We start from the raw sequence: 16566 nt of genomic DNA, 5'->3' as shown, positions 1-16566 counted from the left end.
AAATAAATATTTTTTAAAATTAACCGTTGGATTGAAACATACTATCATATAGATCATACCTCTAAAGTTTAAGATTAATCTATAATGATTTATTATGTCAATGAATTACATCAAAATTAACATTATATGAACATTTATTTTGATGTTAATCTTTGAATATCTTGATGGTATAGTAAATTATTATAGATTAATCTCAAACTTTATAGGTGTGATCTATATGATAGTATGTTTCAATCCAACGGTTGATTTTAAAAAATATTTGTTCAAAACTGTTCTTGTGTAAAAACTTTAGTGTGATAGAGCTTGCCCTCAGAGAGAGGAAGCTTATAAGCACAATGATGTTTATGGGTAGCTTAGGGGATTTGGAAGTAGTGGGGTAAGTACTGTGTTCTAAGATGAGTGTCTTGCTTAACCCTCACGCGGGAGCCCCTATTTATAGCTTATTTTGACCTTCAGAACCTCTTTAAAGAGGTGCCTTTTGGCCTTCCGTCATTACAGACGTTGGCTTAGCCATTAATGTGAGGTTCACTGATGACACATTCAATTATTAGTTACTGCCGACTTGTGCATAACGGCTATGCGTTATTTCTGGACTACATCATGAACCTTCTTATTTCGTCCCTACTCGACCCTTTACCAGTACTCGACTGAGATATCTGTTTGTGGGGCCTCGACACCCGGCTATGACAACCTGGATGGGTCCGTGCAGCATCCCATATCCGACTTGTATACTCGGCTGATCCTGTAAGTTATTACCGGGTATATCAGTGAATTGTGCATGAGTATGATTGTCTGTAGGTCGCAACCTTACAAGAATCCTGAGCCTGGAACAAGCCCCCCGAGTATGTGCCCTTGTTTTCATCAAGAAGATGTGCTCGAATGAAGTCCTCGAATTCTTTTTTTTTTGTATCCGTTTGGAACGTGTCAATCAAATGATAGGTCACGTGTCTAGCGAGTTTTTAGGCTTTCGCAATGATGGCTTTTGTGGGGAACGAGTATTCTTAGGGAACTGTTCGCCTAGCCCTCATTATTGCTTTAAACCCTTTCCACTCCACGCTTCCATCATTATCTTCGTGAAAACCAAAAACACTTCTGATTCTCAAGTTTTTACCAGCAAGCATTTACTGCCTATGTATTATTTCCTTTCCTTCCTTTTATTCTTCTTAGTTTATTTTTGCAGTCAAAATAAACGTATTTAGCAATGGCACGTGTGGGTGAATACCATAAGATCTTTGAAAAACCCTTTAATGCTGCTGAGAGAAAGGAACTATGGGACTCGTTTTTTAGATATATGGAAGAGAGTTTAGGAAAGGATGAAACGAATAGACTTCTTAACGAGGCCTATTATAACCCTGATTCCTCTTCCTCTTCCTCCTCAGATTCTGTAGAATTCATAATGCAGACAACGGTCTTACGACGAAGTTACAATCTCCAACCATAAGCTTTTAATGGTTTAGCTTCGAACCATATTTATGATCCCTAAATGGACAATACTCATCCAAGGTGTATGCATAACATCCTTAGTGAACTTACAGTGTCACCCTTCCAGAATCACAATGAACATCTCACTTACAAAAGGAACTTTCCTCACAAAAACATTTGACTATAAGAACTAATGAGAGAAAGTGAAATTCTTTGACTTTTGGTTGACTGTTAATGAATGACAAACGATTTTTAAGATAATGCCAATGCACGAGTAACAAAAAGTGAAATTCTTTGACTTTTGGTTAACTGTTAATGAATGGCAAACAGATGAATGCATGACCAAATGAAATGGTCATGCTATGCTGATGATTTGAATGCCAATAACAGATGCAAATGAATACCACAAACTAATTACCAGATAAGAAGGAAATTGATGGATAAAATTGGGGGATGACACTTATGTCTTAATAATGCCTCATATTTGAAACTCTATTGGAAAATAACGAGTATGGAACCTTGGGCTTGTGTCCTGAAGGCTAAAGTTCTAAGGGCTTTTGGCATTCTAAGGTCTCATATTTTCTCATCCTTTTACATGACTTAAAATCAGAATTTGATACTCATGCCCAACACTTCCTCGCTCCTGGGATATGGCAATATTATTTGTTTTTGGAGAGATTCATGGTGTGGATGGCGCTTCACCTATGAATTCTCAAGTTAAAATTTGAAGACATGTCTAATTCATATTAATGCAAAAATATCTAAATATATTGTGGGTGCTAGATGATCCATATTGAATAGCTGGATAAAATTTTGGCATAAATGAAATGGAGGAATTAACATGTCACTCTCTAAATTAAACACAACACCCCCAAATCTTAAATATTTCAAGTTTATCCTTGATGAGATATAAACAATTTCCGGTACACCCATACAAAAATTATAGGAAATTACAAAATTTCTGGTAGAAAATATAGGAAATTTTAAAAAATCTGGTACGCCCCCCAAATTTTCGGTAAAAACACTTTTTTTAAAAATTAATGATTTTAGACAAGAATATAATGGTAAAAGCATACTCTTGAGAGGGTGACATATTTAATATAAGGGGTGACATGTATAAATCTTAAATGAATGCCTCATCAGAGTGCTAGGTGCAAAAATAAAGGTGGAAGAACAATGCCGAAATTTGATATTCATATACTATGGTTATTTATTTATTTATATTAGCAAAAGACATGATGATCCTACGTGCTTGGCAATGGACGTGTTATATATAAATTTGCCCTTCCCTCGCACTCCCACTTTAGTAGGCCTCTCTCTTATCATCGTAAGAATCCTTCGTCTCCAGTTTCTCTATCCAACTATTTCTTGTAGAAATTGTCATTGTGGGTGTTCAAATTAATCGGTTATACAAATTATCTATATTCATATTTAAATTCGATTATAAAAAATCGATTGATTTTTATATAGTTTTTAATCAAATCCATATTTTGAATATTTTATAAATATAATTTTAACCAAATCCATATTTTATATATAAAAAAAATATTTTATGTAAAATCCAATTTATTTATTCATAAATAAGAATAAATTATATATAGTTATTACTTTAGAACCGGTTATAAAATGTTTATAAATAAATCGATTTTATAATGATTTATATAGATTGGTTTTATATGAATGGTTATTAATTGGATATGGATTGATTTTGGTTGAGAGAAAAGAAATGAAGACGTGATAAAACTCATGAAAAAGGGAACAAATACCAAAATATCTTAACGCCGTTAGATGGTGGAGGAGTGGCGGTTTTATTGAACTCCGCGAACAAAGTCGATTCCTCTTCGGCGCTCCAAACTCGAGTCGCCGATTTTGATTTTCTCAATTTCATTTATAAACACCACTCCAATGCTGAAGATGAGGTGCAAATTTCTGTTTAACTTTTCATGCTATTTTCTAGTTTCTTCATTTTTTGTGTATAATCATATTTCCCTGGTGAGAGAAATCGTGTAGAAACTGATGACTTTCTTAGTTGAAGAAATGGAATAATTTTTTTGTTTCTTTTCCTTTTTCCCTTCTAAATTTAGGTCTGAATGTTTTTAGCATATGCTGAACTAATTGATTTGCTTGCTATGCATCTTTGTTATTCTTATTTAAGGTTACTATTCATGAAATTACTTTAGTGTTTGGTTTTCTCAGTTGATAAGAAAAACGTGTAATAAAATTCAGATATGACTCCTTCTAATTTTTTAAGTCTTTATCCAATGGGAAGACTGCCAATATAGATATTGTATGCAAAGTATTTTGCAGAAACTTTCTAGAATTGTTGTTCCATTTTTTTAAGTTAATTATGTCAGTTTTTGTGTTAAAGCTGATGGTTCAATTTATTGCTATCCCTTCCCTAAAAATAGGACCCCATTGACCAAATCACGAGAATTTAGAGAATTGACAGGCAGTATTGAATTTGTTGAGAATTGATATTGTTCTACAAGTTTTGGAGAAAAAATAGTTTATGTTTTTATCATAGTATTTATTATAGATTGTAGAAAAAAATGTTACATACTCATGGGTATATTGATGACAAAATAATTAAAACAGATGAAAATTTGTAAGGGGGTTCTATAAAAAGGGACAAGGAAAAATCACAAGAGGGTCATATATTTAGAGGCTAAGGAAGTATAAGCAGTTCTTTGATAAGGAGAGTCTACCTCAGGAAGAATAAGGAGTCTAGGAAATTACAGCCCAATAGTGTTGTTAATATAAACACAAGTTTTTATCAATAGACATGATAGAAATATTATAATTACTGTTTGGTTGAAGTTTAATCTTAATATACCTAATTCTTGCTTAGTGTAGGTTGTTTTCACTTGGATGGAAGGGAGAAATAGTGTTAATACAATTCAAAGTAGTGCAGATCATTCTCAAGTTCAATGTTGTTCTAGCCCGTTAACCCATCAAGCTGGAAGAGTCAATTGTGTATGCGAATCCACAACAACTGGAAAAAGGAAACATTCTGGATCTATCCTAGATGTTTCTGATGCCACCGGAATACATCCCATAGACGAGATATTGCTCTGGCATTATGCAATAAAAAAATAGTTAGGTGAGACAGCATTGGAGACCAGAAGGATACAACACTCTGGAGAATGATTTTACTAACATATCAGCTTTTAATGAAAAATTGCAATTCATTGCTGACGTTTGCATATTTCATAGGTTATCGTTGATTTTGTATTAACAATGTCCTTGTTAAAGTCATATGTTTCTTCAATTAAACGTTTCCGTACTATAATTTATGGTAAACACCAACCTTTATTGCTGAAATTCTTTTTTCTGTGAATGCAGTATTGCTGAGGACTAGATTATTTTTCCGGCGGTAGATGGAGAGTTTTCTTTCTTTCAGGAGCATGCTGAAGAAGAAAGTCAATTTAATGATTTTCAGTGTTTGATTGAAAGTATTCTAAGTGAAGGAGCGACATCTAATTGCAAAGTTGAGTTTTATTCCGAGTTATGCTCACACGCTGACCATATAATGGAAACCATACAGAGGCATTTCCATAATGAATAAGTTCAGGTGAGCAGCCATCATTGCTCATGTGGTGAACTTTTTGAGTGACTAGCATAAGATGTAAATGTGTTATGCAAATGCAATGTTAATTACAGAAGTAGGATCAATCAAATGGTGAGATTTGAATGTCATATTTGCAGATGCTGAATAATATAAGCATCAGTCGCATCTTTTGTTGATTAACTAACTTATATTGGAAGAAAAATATGGCATGAACGTTTTTTTATACGGTATTATCAAATAATCTCCCTTTAATTCTATATAACTTGTGAATAATCATTATCATTTATAGGTTCTTCCACTTGCAAGAAAGCACTTAAACTTTAGAAGACAATGTGAAATCTGTACCAAAGTTTATGGATGATGCCTCTGAAATTGATTGAGAGTCCTACCATGGTTGGTAAGATCTTTAACAGAAAAAGAAGAAAATATATTTCTGAGAAACATGCAATTTGCAATTTGCAAGTTCCTATTTCTATTCCCCCCCTTTCTTTCTTAAAAAATGGCAACAAAAGACCGGATAAGCGAAACGCGTTGAAGTTGAACAATGGAGATGTACCTGAAACTTAGGAGTAAACAGTCACAATTTGGGGCTTAGTTCAGTTTCGACAACCAAGCCCTTACACTCCTTGTCTTTCAGCTCTTCTGCTCCATCTCTTAATTCCAGTCTTTTCATATGGGAAGCAGAAAGCAGCTCATGTGATGTTGGTTTTGCAGAAAGACCAATTGATACCATATTTAAATTCCATAAAGCTATATGCAAAGACTGTTGAATCTGGAAAACTGAGTGATAGTGATGACAGTTATTCGGCAATTTAGTGAAAGATTTCGTCTATTGTGGGCTTTATGTAGAGGTCATAGTAATGCAGAAGATGATGTAGTATGTCAAGCATTAGATTCCAAAGAGGTCATTCACAATGTGAGTCATTCATACATGTTGGACCATAAATAAGCAAGAAGAACAATTGTTTGAAGATATTTCTTGCGTTCCTTCTAAGTTTTTTTGTCCTTCATGAAGCCTTGCAGATGACGCATATGGCAGAGGATTTGAATGATAAGATAGTAGGCCGGATAACTGGGAACTACAGGTGCTGAAGTTCTCCAGTCAATGTTAACTGGGAACTACAGGTGCTGAAGTTCTCCAGTCAATGTTATCGTGGGTAACTTCTGCACTTACTCAGGATAAGCAGAATAAAATGATGAGTACGTGGAAGCAGGCAACTAAGAATACTATGTTCAATGAATGACTTAATGAATGCTGGATAGAGAACCCGGAATCTATAACACAGACAGAAACATCACATTGTAGCACTTCTCAGAGGTTTCCAATTGCATAAAGTTTCTTTCATTTTTGTGGACTTCGTGGGATGAATAATTAATATTATAGTGTGTTTTATTCTTTTCCAGGTTTTGAGTATCAGGAATGCTTGGACCACAATGATCATGCCAGGTTGGAAAGACATATTCCGGATGAATCAGACTGAACTTGAGTCAGAGATCCGGAAGGTTTATCTCGACTCGGCTCTTGATCCAAGGAGAAAGGCATATCTTTTTGCAGAACTTTTTGACAAAGTTGTTTCCAGTGTCCAGAATTTGGATTTTATTTGATAGGCACATAATTAACTATATATTTATTTGATAGGACTTTTTTTTACCTATTGTTGATTAGTTAGTTGTGCATTCTAGTGGTTGGATAGCTGCCCAGCAGAAATCACCTAAAGCTCCATCTGAAGAAGGATCATCTAATGGTGTCGAAATAGAAGGACAATCACCATCATTTCGGGATCCAAGGAAACTTGTATTTGGGTGTGAGCACTATAAGTGAAATTGCAAGCTTTGAGCTGCATATTGTGGCAAGTTATTTACCTGCAGATTTTGTCATGATAATGTGAGAGATCACTCAATGGATAGGTAGATTTATGTTGGAATTTATTATATTTTGTAGTATTATATACTTATAATTCCTAGACTAAGCTATGGTGGGAGATTTGTAGTATTAGTTTGCCCATTAATATTCTTCTGACATCTGCTTGATCCATTACAGAAAATAATTCTACCTTTTGGGATTAATTAGGTCAAACACAAATTCTACAATAACTAATAAAAGGTAACTAACTAAATGGACTAATTAACTAATAGAACAGTTGTCATTATTTTGTCACATCCTAACAATAAAATCCTTATTATATGATAATTCGTTATAATCTCTCAATTGTGCTTCCCCTTCTAAATTTGTGTAACCCCCGTGCTCCATCACTTGTTTTACATATTACGATGATTGATAAACACTTTTCATTTCCCCATGCACTATAAGATATAACATGTTTGGCAATTGTATTATTTGAATTGAAAAGCTACATAATATGTACGTCATAGTTTAAACACTTGGTTTGGTTGTGTATTTGATTCAAGTTCAGGTTCGGCTATGGTTTCAAATTTAGCTTAAACACTTGGATTAAGTTCTTTTAAACATGCTAATTTGACTATGCCAAGATTAGAACGTAATGCCAAGAAATTAGAACATTATGCCAAAAACTCACAGTTGCTCACGAAATTAGAACGTAATGCCAAGAAATTAGAACGTTATGCCAAAAACTCACAGTTGCTCACGAAATTAGAACGTAATGCCAAGAAATTAGAACGTTAACGCCACATTAAATTACTTCAAAATTTGTGTTGCAACTAATGCAAACACAAGTAATAGTATTATTAGATGTAACTTTTTTACATTTTGAGAATTTCAAATGAAAACACTTATTAATTTTAAAAATAATCATTATAGATTTTTGAAAAGAAAATTAAAATATTATTTTATTTCAAATTATACCAAGCATTCAAATACAAATAGTATCTCAAAATGTTGCCCTACAATTTGGGCAAACATGAGCAGATTTTAAAATAAAATCGAACATGCATTGCTTATGAAGTGCATGTCCGCATGGCAAACTATGAAGTGTGTCTCCGGTTTTAAACTCGTAGACACAAATCGCACATTGAATTTGTGCGTGTGGAGAGGCAGATGAGTCAAATGTTGACTCACTGACTCTCTCTCGGATTATCCGAGCAACGGCTTGTCGTTGACGAAGCCTAAAAAGTCGAGCAAAAATAACCAAAATAATAAAAAAGGCTGTAAGCACGCCAATTGCTATCAAAAACGCCGAGATAGGAATATGCTCTGAAAAGAAAAAAAAAAAGATAAATTAACAATAAAGAGCTTGCATATGTAATTTCAATGGAATATAAGTGCTTATGTTTTATCAGAATCACAAACTAAACTATGTTCCTTTGAGTTAACTAATTGTTCTCTTTTAAGAGTTTGTTTTAGTAAAGCAAACTTAATACTAACTCAACTAACAACTAAACAGCAATCAGAGCAAAGAGAAAACCTTGAATTGTCTGGATCAGAAAATAAATCCATCTAAACAATATTATCAAGTAGCAACAAAATGATTCATGAAGGCTGCCAAAAACAAAGCAAACTTGACCATACAGGGATAGACACACATATAAGTGGCAGAGAGAACATGCCTACTGCCAACAAAAATATTTACTCCATGCAAAAAACAAGAGCTAAAAATTTCACATAGTCGAACATGTATGAACTCAAACTTGAACATTGAAAATGTTAACTAATCAGAGCATTGAACATTGAAAATGTTAACTAATCAGAGCATTGAACATTGAAAATGTTACCTTGGAGTGGAGGAGGTGACCCCATTTGAGAGAGGGAGGGAGAGATCAGTGAGGGAGAGAGTGAGACTGAGGGAGGGAGAGATCAGTGAGGGAGAGAGTGAGAGTGAGGGAGAGAGTCAGGAATAAGAAGTTTATAGAATTTTAGAATCGTAATTATTGCAGGTTAATAGACAAGTGCAAAAAAAAATTCTTTTCTTCATTTTTCGTTTGTATTCTTAAAAGCCTAAACATATTGAGCTTAGTCTTATAATGAAAGGTATTATAAAATAGCATATTTTTCTTATTTTTGACAAACAAACAATTGCCTTATATATAAATTATTCTTTGGCACTCTTCAATAATCTATTTACAAAAAAAAAGTATAACTACTAAAAATATAAATCGAGAAATAATAATTGATAGAGTTTTATTTTGAACATGTAAAAGTTATAGAAAATTAAATAACAACATTTTCTTAATTAAAAACTACATACTGCAACAATGTAAAAGTTAGATTACAACACAAAAAGTAAAGTTGCAGAAGATGTTAGATTTTGGTGGTAATGAAATTTCTTAAAAGATTTATAGGAGATAAATAATAATAATAATAATAATAATAATAATAATAATAATAATAATAATAATAATAATAATAATAATAATAATAATAATAATAATAATAATAATAATAATAATAATAATAATAATAATAATAATAATAATAATAATTACAATAATAATAATAATAATAATAATAATAATAATAATAATAATAATAAAAAGATTAAATGTGAGTAAAAAGCCACATCCCAAGATGGTAAGAGGAATTCCTAAAAATCATTAAAAAAAAAAGAAGTAAAAAATGGTTGATAAACCATATCAAACATCTTTTAAGATCTCTATCTTCTTTCTGTTGTTAAATTGTGAAGCACATCAATCGGTCAATGGAACCTAATTGAAGCCCATTTCTATAATGGTGAAGGCGTTTGATGGATCTAGTTTGGTGAAGGGCGTTATGATTCAGCCATACGAAGGCATCAACACGGCTCCCATTGTTTGGCACATCTGACTTGCATTCTCGGCTTTAGTAACTCGGCTATGAGAATTAATTCTGGGGTGTACATGCTTGATCTTTAAAAGTCTCATATCCATCTAGCCTAGACGACTTAGTTATTGTTCTAGTCGGTCTTCTAATGTTCTTCTCAAGTGGTTCTTCATTTTGAGTGGTCATGACTTCATTTTGGTGATCTGTCTCAAGAACAGTTGCGATTGGATCTTGCATATGTCAACTGACTTCTGAGTAAAATTCCACATTTTGCTTTCGTCCACCAGAACATCCTTATTGATCACTAATTTATCATCATTTGGGGATTAAAGTTTATAAGCACCAGTTAAATGATAACCTATGAGCACCATGGTCTGACTTCAGTCATCTAGATCCATACTCGATTGTTAAAGCATATGTGTGAACGCATTGATCCAATACTCTAAGATGACTAACATTTGGCTTCAAGTAAGTCCAAGCCTCATAGGGTGTCCCGTCGACTATCTTCTTGATTGGACATTTATTAAGTATGTACACTGTTGTCGAAACTTATTCTCCCTAAAATCTCTTTGCTGTCTCTTTAACTTTCAACGTACTTCTATTTTTCCTCTAAGTTATACCATTATATTGAGGTGTATAGGGTGCAATGATCTCATGCTCTATACCTTTCACATTGAAAAATCTTGTAAATTCCATAGTGGTGTATTCACCTCTGATAAGTGTCAAATTATAATATTATTAGTAGTATTTTATGGCACTTATTAACTTGACCTTTGTTTTTCTATGTAAAAATCTCAACTTTAGTGTACATAATAGCTTTATATTTTTATCATGTAAATATTGTATAGATTAATCATTTTTGGTTCAATGTGTAGGATTTATCGTATTGTTTAAGCATTGGGCATAGGAACCACAAATAAAGCTTCAAGATACATTTTTAAATAAAATAAAGTGTCCCAGGTTGGGCTAAGTGCGCTATAATGCACTTAGAGGGGTCCAAACAGAGGTTAGCGCGCTAAACACCCTTTTCCTATGCTTAGCGCGATTTATGTCGGTTTGATGTGCAATAAGTTGATCTGCGCTAAGCAAGATCTAATTGGGCTTAGCATGGTCTGTAATTTTAGCTTTTGTATAAATGCCAATCTTTCAGATTTTTAGGTATGATTTTGGGGATTTTTTCTCCCAACTCCATCACAAACATTCATTGGTAGAGAGACTTAGAAAAGAACATTGGAGGTTGTATCTTGAAGATCCTGAGGTGGATTCGTAGAAATCATGTTGACACTGCGAGAGTTGTTGATTCATTTTCTTTCTTATCTTTAGATTCTCCATTGTTTGAGGTTTGTATGTAAGTTTACTCTGATTTTATGTATATGTATTGATTATGGCATTGTATAATATCTATTTTACAAATCTTTATCGATGTTATTATTGCTTACTTGCTTTATGTTTGGATTTGAGTTGCTATAAACATATACTCTTCAAATCGGGATCTAAGATGAACATCTATTAGGTTCTAAACACTAGAAATATATTTATATCTAATATTCACTGTGGGTATCGGTTCTTAATGCTCCTTGTTGTTTAATAAGTTGAGACATCGTCGATTAAGAAATAAGATATAATTCTCGTAGGTGTTGCATACATGAACACTAATGTGAGGGATACGTGATGATATTGATAAGTATTTTATATTGCTTACAATTGATATATATATATATATATATATATATATATATATATATATATATATATATATATATAGGGCATATCATATGAGAATGCCATATATATATGAGAAGGTGAGAATGAATCTGAACCATTGAATTTTAGAATTAATGGTGGAGATTATAGGTGAATCTTTTTTTCTCTCTCCTACATCATTTATTTCAAAACGTAGGAGAGAGAAAAAATAGATTCACCCATAATCTCCACCATTAATTTTAAAATCCAATGGTTCAGATTCATTCTCACGTTCTCATGTAAATATGGCATTCTCATATGATATGCCCTATATATATATATATATATATATATATATATATATATATATATATATATATATATATATATATATATATATATATATAAGTCTTTGACAGGTAGATGAAATCTAAAGCTTGATAAGTTCTTTATTCTCTAAGGAGTGCTTTTATTTTCTTGTTCATAATTTTACTTTATGCACTTTACAATTTTAAACCATTCAAAATCAAGCTCCGAAACATGGAGATTGTTGAGCAACATTATTTCCCTCTTAGTAATCCACGCGGAGACGATAAAACAATAATACTTACTTTTGCGTGTTGCTTTACCGCACTAACAAAATGACGCCATTGTTGGGGATTGGTGTTTAGGCATTGAATTACATTGCAATAGTTTCTATATTTTGAGCATTGTACATATTTGTATATTTAATTGTACATATTTTCCATACTTGTATATTTTACATGTTTTTTATACTTGTGTATATTGTATATATTTTTGTTCTATTCACGTTTGCTAAAGTGATTGGTTAGGAGTAGCCGTGTGTGAACAACTAGCCAAGCAAAGAGGCAACATGAAGGAGCATTTTTGCATACATAAATGCGTCAAGCTAATGACTTAAAACAAGCGCTTGTTTGGAGGCAACCCAAATTTTTTCATACTTTTATAGCTTTATATTTATGTATTATAGGCAGTGAAGGTGGAAGAAATACATGTCATTTTGATGCGTTTTGGAATTTCACGATAGGCCTACTCGCGTTGAGCATGGTCTGATAACGCTAAGTGCGACTTGAAACTTTGCGCGAGATAAGGGCACTCTGGTTTTGCTAAGCGCACCTTGTTATGCTGCCAGTGGAAATTCTTTTCACCTGACCCTCTTACCCACTTTCACCTAGGTCATTTATAGTAATAAATAGTAGTAGTAATTTCTAATAGTTTTGTTTGTTTTTTTCTTCAAAATTTGGTCTATTGGTTTGAAAAAGCATAGTGAATTTTTCAAGTTTGATTGTTTTAACATGCAATTGTATGGTAATGATAGTATTTGAAGTTGGTACTTTGTAAGGTACTTGTTTATCGTTTTCTAGAACATAGCATGAATACGAAACTTGTAATTTGTACAAATACCATGCCATTCACTCTTTTGCACTCCTTGTTCTCGATTGAATCACTTTAGTGTAAGTATCAGATATGCCTAAGAGGGGGGGTGAATTAGGTGCTTTATAATTTTTTCGGTTTTATGGTGTAAAGTGATTATTTTTCTGGTTTATGATAATGTTACTAAAAGATGTAAAGTGCAGAAAAATAAATGACACAAGGATATATCCTGGTTCCCCTCACAAACCGAGAGTACTCCAGTCCCCTTACGCAGTAAGAGATTTTAATATAGATGGTATCTTGTACAAGCCTAACCAAACACCAAGAACAATCCTCTTGGACCAAGAACAATCCTCTTGGATTTTCAACTAAGACCACTTATGAGAACAATCCTCTCAAAGTGTCTAACTTGTTTCCAACAATCCTGGATAACAAGAATACAACAAATATTTGATTTTGTATAAGAATTTGGATAGTAGAACAATGTATCAATCACTTGATTGATCTTCCCTTTCAAGCAATTATCAATGATAATATAGTGCTCAATGTTTATGATCAATGATATGAATTTTTTCTGGACATGTATGAAACACTAATGCAGAAAAAATATCAATGTGAAAGTTTGAATATTAAAGAGCACTTGGTGTGAAATTTGAGAGAATAAAAGTGTATAATTGCAAAGTGAAAAAGGTGAGTATGATATCTGAAAAATGAGAGAATATATAGTGCCTTAACACCTTTAAGAAAGGGTAAGATTATGTGAAAAGATGCAATGTTTGAATGAACAAAAATCTGATTCGTATGCACTGAAAAAGAATGAACAAATGCTACTGTTTCAGCCGTAACGGGTTACGAGAATGGCCGTAACCGGTTACGCTGTACCGTTATAAAGAAAATATTTGAAAATGCGTTTTCGTAACCGGTTACACCAAGAACCGTAACCGGTTACGCTGGAAAGAAAAACAAAACCAGTAGCAAAGGAAGTCTGGCTGCGTGACCGTAACCGGTTACGCCTATAACCGTAACCGGTTACACTGAAAGAAGATATAAAAATTTGTTTCTTAACACTTCTAAAATGTAACATTTTTCTAGAAAAAGACCTTAGTGATTTTATGCAATATTGTATGTATTTTGAGCACTATTTTATCAAGATAATAACATGTTTATACCTTAACTTCACAAGTCTTCGTTTTAACAATCTTGATGCTATATTGAGACTTGGATTGAATGCTCTTTGAATCTTTTTCTCATCCTTTCTTGATAGTTAGATATCCATGTTGTCTTCATCAAAACCATTTGATTGAGAGGCTTGTGTTTACATTCTCCCCCTTTTTGATGATGACAACCAAGCTTTGTATGTTGTTTTTGTTTGATCTTTGTTAAGTAATATGTAAGGCTCCCCCTATGTTGATGACTCCCCCTAAGTCCATGATTCTCTTGAAAATTGGGATTGAATCTATTTGTCATTTAACAAGGGCCTGCAAATTTTGAACAAACAACATACAACATACAAATCTCTTCTCCCCCTTTGTTATTATCAAAAAGGATGGGGAAAAAGAGAGGTGAATTTTATACCATAGTAAATCATACACATATAAAGAATTACCAAGACATAGATGATTATCATTAAAAAACGACGAAGTAATAGATATTTTTAAACATTATAAGGAAACCAACGATTTTTGTCTAAAGAAGCAAAATACAACCAACAAAGAGACCACATTAAGCATAAAAAACATAGAAGGCTAAAGACTTAAACTAAGAACTAAGAAATAGCATAGATAAAACAAATATAGATCAAACATTTTGGTCATCATCTAGCATCTCCTCATCTCCTTCATCATCATCTTCTTCTTCTTCATTTTGGTTGGCATTGGAGATAGCGGCAAGAATTTCATCACGATGATTGTCAAGGCGTGTGTTGTAGCGAGCTTCCATTGCCACCATATAGTTGTAAAGGAACTCATTAGTGTAACCTTCGGGTGGAGGTGGAGTTGGGTTTGAAGGTGGAATTGGATTTGTAGATGGAATTGGGTTAGTAGGTGGAGGTGTGGCTTCATCAAGGTGTTTGTAGAGGCCATCACTATCTCGGAAAATTCCCATATTCTTGTCACAAATGGAGGATGTTATCATATGTTTCCTACCCATAGGTTTGACCGGTTCTCTCCCGATACGCATGTTGCAAGTTTCCAAAATCTTTGAAATGAGTCGAGCATATGGAAGGCCAGATGTGAGTTTCCTTTGATAATCCATATGATAAAGAAAGACATATGCCCAATTTACCTTGAGTCGGTTTTTGATTGCGAACATCAGTTGCATCTCAGTGTCACCAATTTGTGATTGATTGGAACTCTTTGGAACAAGCACGTATGCAAGAAAATAGTGAAGCATACGGTCACTGACAGAAAGCTGTTTGCTTGGTAGGATTATTCTTTGAGATGAACTGTACTGAGCACGACGAGCATAAAATTCTTCCTGTGAGATACGAGCTATACTGAAAAAATAATCCATTTTGGCATAATTTTCAAAAGCCTGAGAACCTGGAACAAAGCCCGGTAAAATTCTTTCACCAGTAGAAGGAACATTCAGAACGGTTCCTAATTCTTCTAATGTCAGCCTAAGAGTAGTGTCATGAACCTTAGATGTCAGGACACAACCAGGTTCAATATGAAAATTAGCATAAAATTCTTTCACTGCGTCCGGGTAAAATGGACCGGAATCAGCTATAAGTTCAGCAAGCCCCTGATATTGAAGAAGTTCTGGAAAATTAAAACTTGGAGGTTTAAAGGTTGAGAGATTACCACATTTTGGTTCAATAAGAGGACGCTGTCGGAATTTTGCGAGCAACCTGCGTTGTTTCAGTGAAGGATCTTTAGGAGCTGGAGGTTCCTCGGAGATTTCAACAACCTTTTCTTTTCCTCTAGCTCTCTTGGAAGATGCCATTGATGAAGCTTTGAGAAGTTAGGGTTTAAGGATGGTATTTTCGGATTTGGGTGTGTTGGTACCAAATAAGTGATTTTGGAGGAAGTGCTTATTTGGGTTTTGTAATATATAGAAGATATAGGATAGTGATTTTTTAATGAGATTTTGTTGGTAAATGGAAGAATTTAATTGGGTGGTCAAAGATAAGAATGAATTTTAAGAAGAATGAATGGAGGTAGGTGGATACAATGAATCATTTGACCAAAATAAACACAAAACATAGTATAAATAAAGCATTAAAAAATATAAAGAATTAAAAATCTGAACAGTGTAACCGGTTACGTATAGGGGCGTAACCGGTTACGCATACGAAACAGAGACACACAGAAAAGCTGGAAGGCCAAAACACGAAACCGTAACTGGTTACGTATATAACCGTAACCGGTTACACTGAGTGAAAAATCAAAAAATATTTAAAGGAAGGTACATAAATCAAATATTATTTAGATATATTTCCAATATTGAAAGGAATAAAAAAAAAAGAACTATTTAAAGTAGAAGAAATGGATAGCATGCACCTTAAATGATGAACTTGATTTGAGTTGTTTTTAGTTTGTCATATATCATATTCATCCAAAATACCGAGTTCTCTTCGAATTTTGAAGAACGGTTCTTTGGCCAGCGGCTTTGTAAAAATATCTGCTAGTTGGTTGTGTGTGTCAACAAAAGTTACTTCGACATCTCCTTGAAGAACATGGTCTCGGAGAAAATGATGTCGAATGTCTATGTGTTTGGTTCTTGAGTGCATGACCGGATTTTTTGTGATATTAATTGCACTTGTGTTATCGCATCGAAGAGGAAT

At 33.4% G+C, this 16566-nt stretch overlaps 1 protein-coding gene and 1 pseudogene across 1 annotated transcript; one reads left to right on the top strand and one right to left on the bottom strand.

Annotated features, from left to right (window-relative positions):
* The first annotated feature begins 335 nt into the window (after positions 1 to 335).
* LOC131628066 (zinc finger protein BRUTUS-like) lies at positions 336 to 7012 on the top strand (annotated as a pseudogene).
* Positions 7013 to 7812: 800 nt separating this feature from the next.
* On the bottom strand, positions 7813 to 8810 carry LOC131628094 (uncharacterized). The gene is made up of 2 exons (XM_058898959.1): positions 8681 to 8810; positions 7813 to 8162 (listed from the first exon to the last, which is right to left on the bottom strand). Exons 1-2 carry the CDS (start codon positions 8703 to 8705, stop codon positions 7840 to 7842), a joined length of 348 nt encoding a protein of 115 aa, XP_058754942.1. The 5' UTR covers positions 8706 to 8810; the 3' UTR covers positions 7813 to 7839.
* Positions 8811 to 16566: the final 7756 nt, after the last annotated feature.

Source organism: Vicia villosa, unplaced genomic scaffold, assembly GCF_029867415.1.
Source record: "Vicia villosa cultivar HV-30 ecotype Madison, WI unplaced genomic scaffold, Vvil1.0 ctg.000422F_1_1, whole genome shotgun sequence".
Taxonomy (NCBI): Eukaryota; Viridiplantae; Streptophyta; class Magnoliopsida; order Fabales; family Fabaceae; genus Vicia; species Vicia villosa.
Note: the sequence above shows the minus strand (reverse complement) of the source record. Positions and strands in the feature narration are given on the sequence as shown.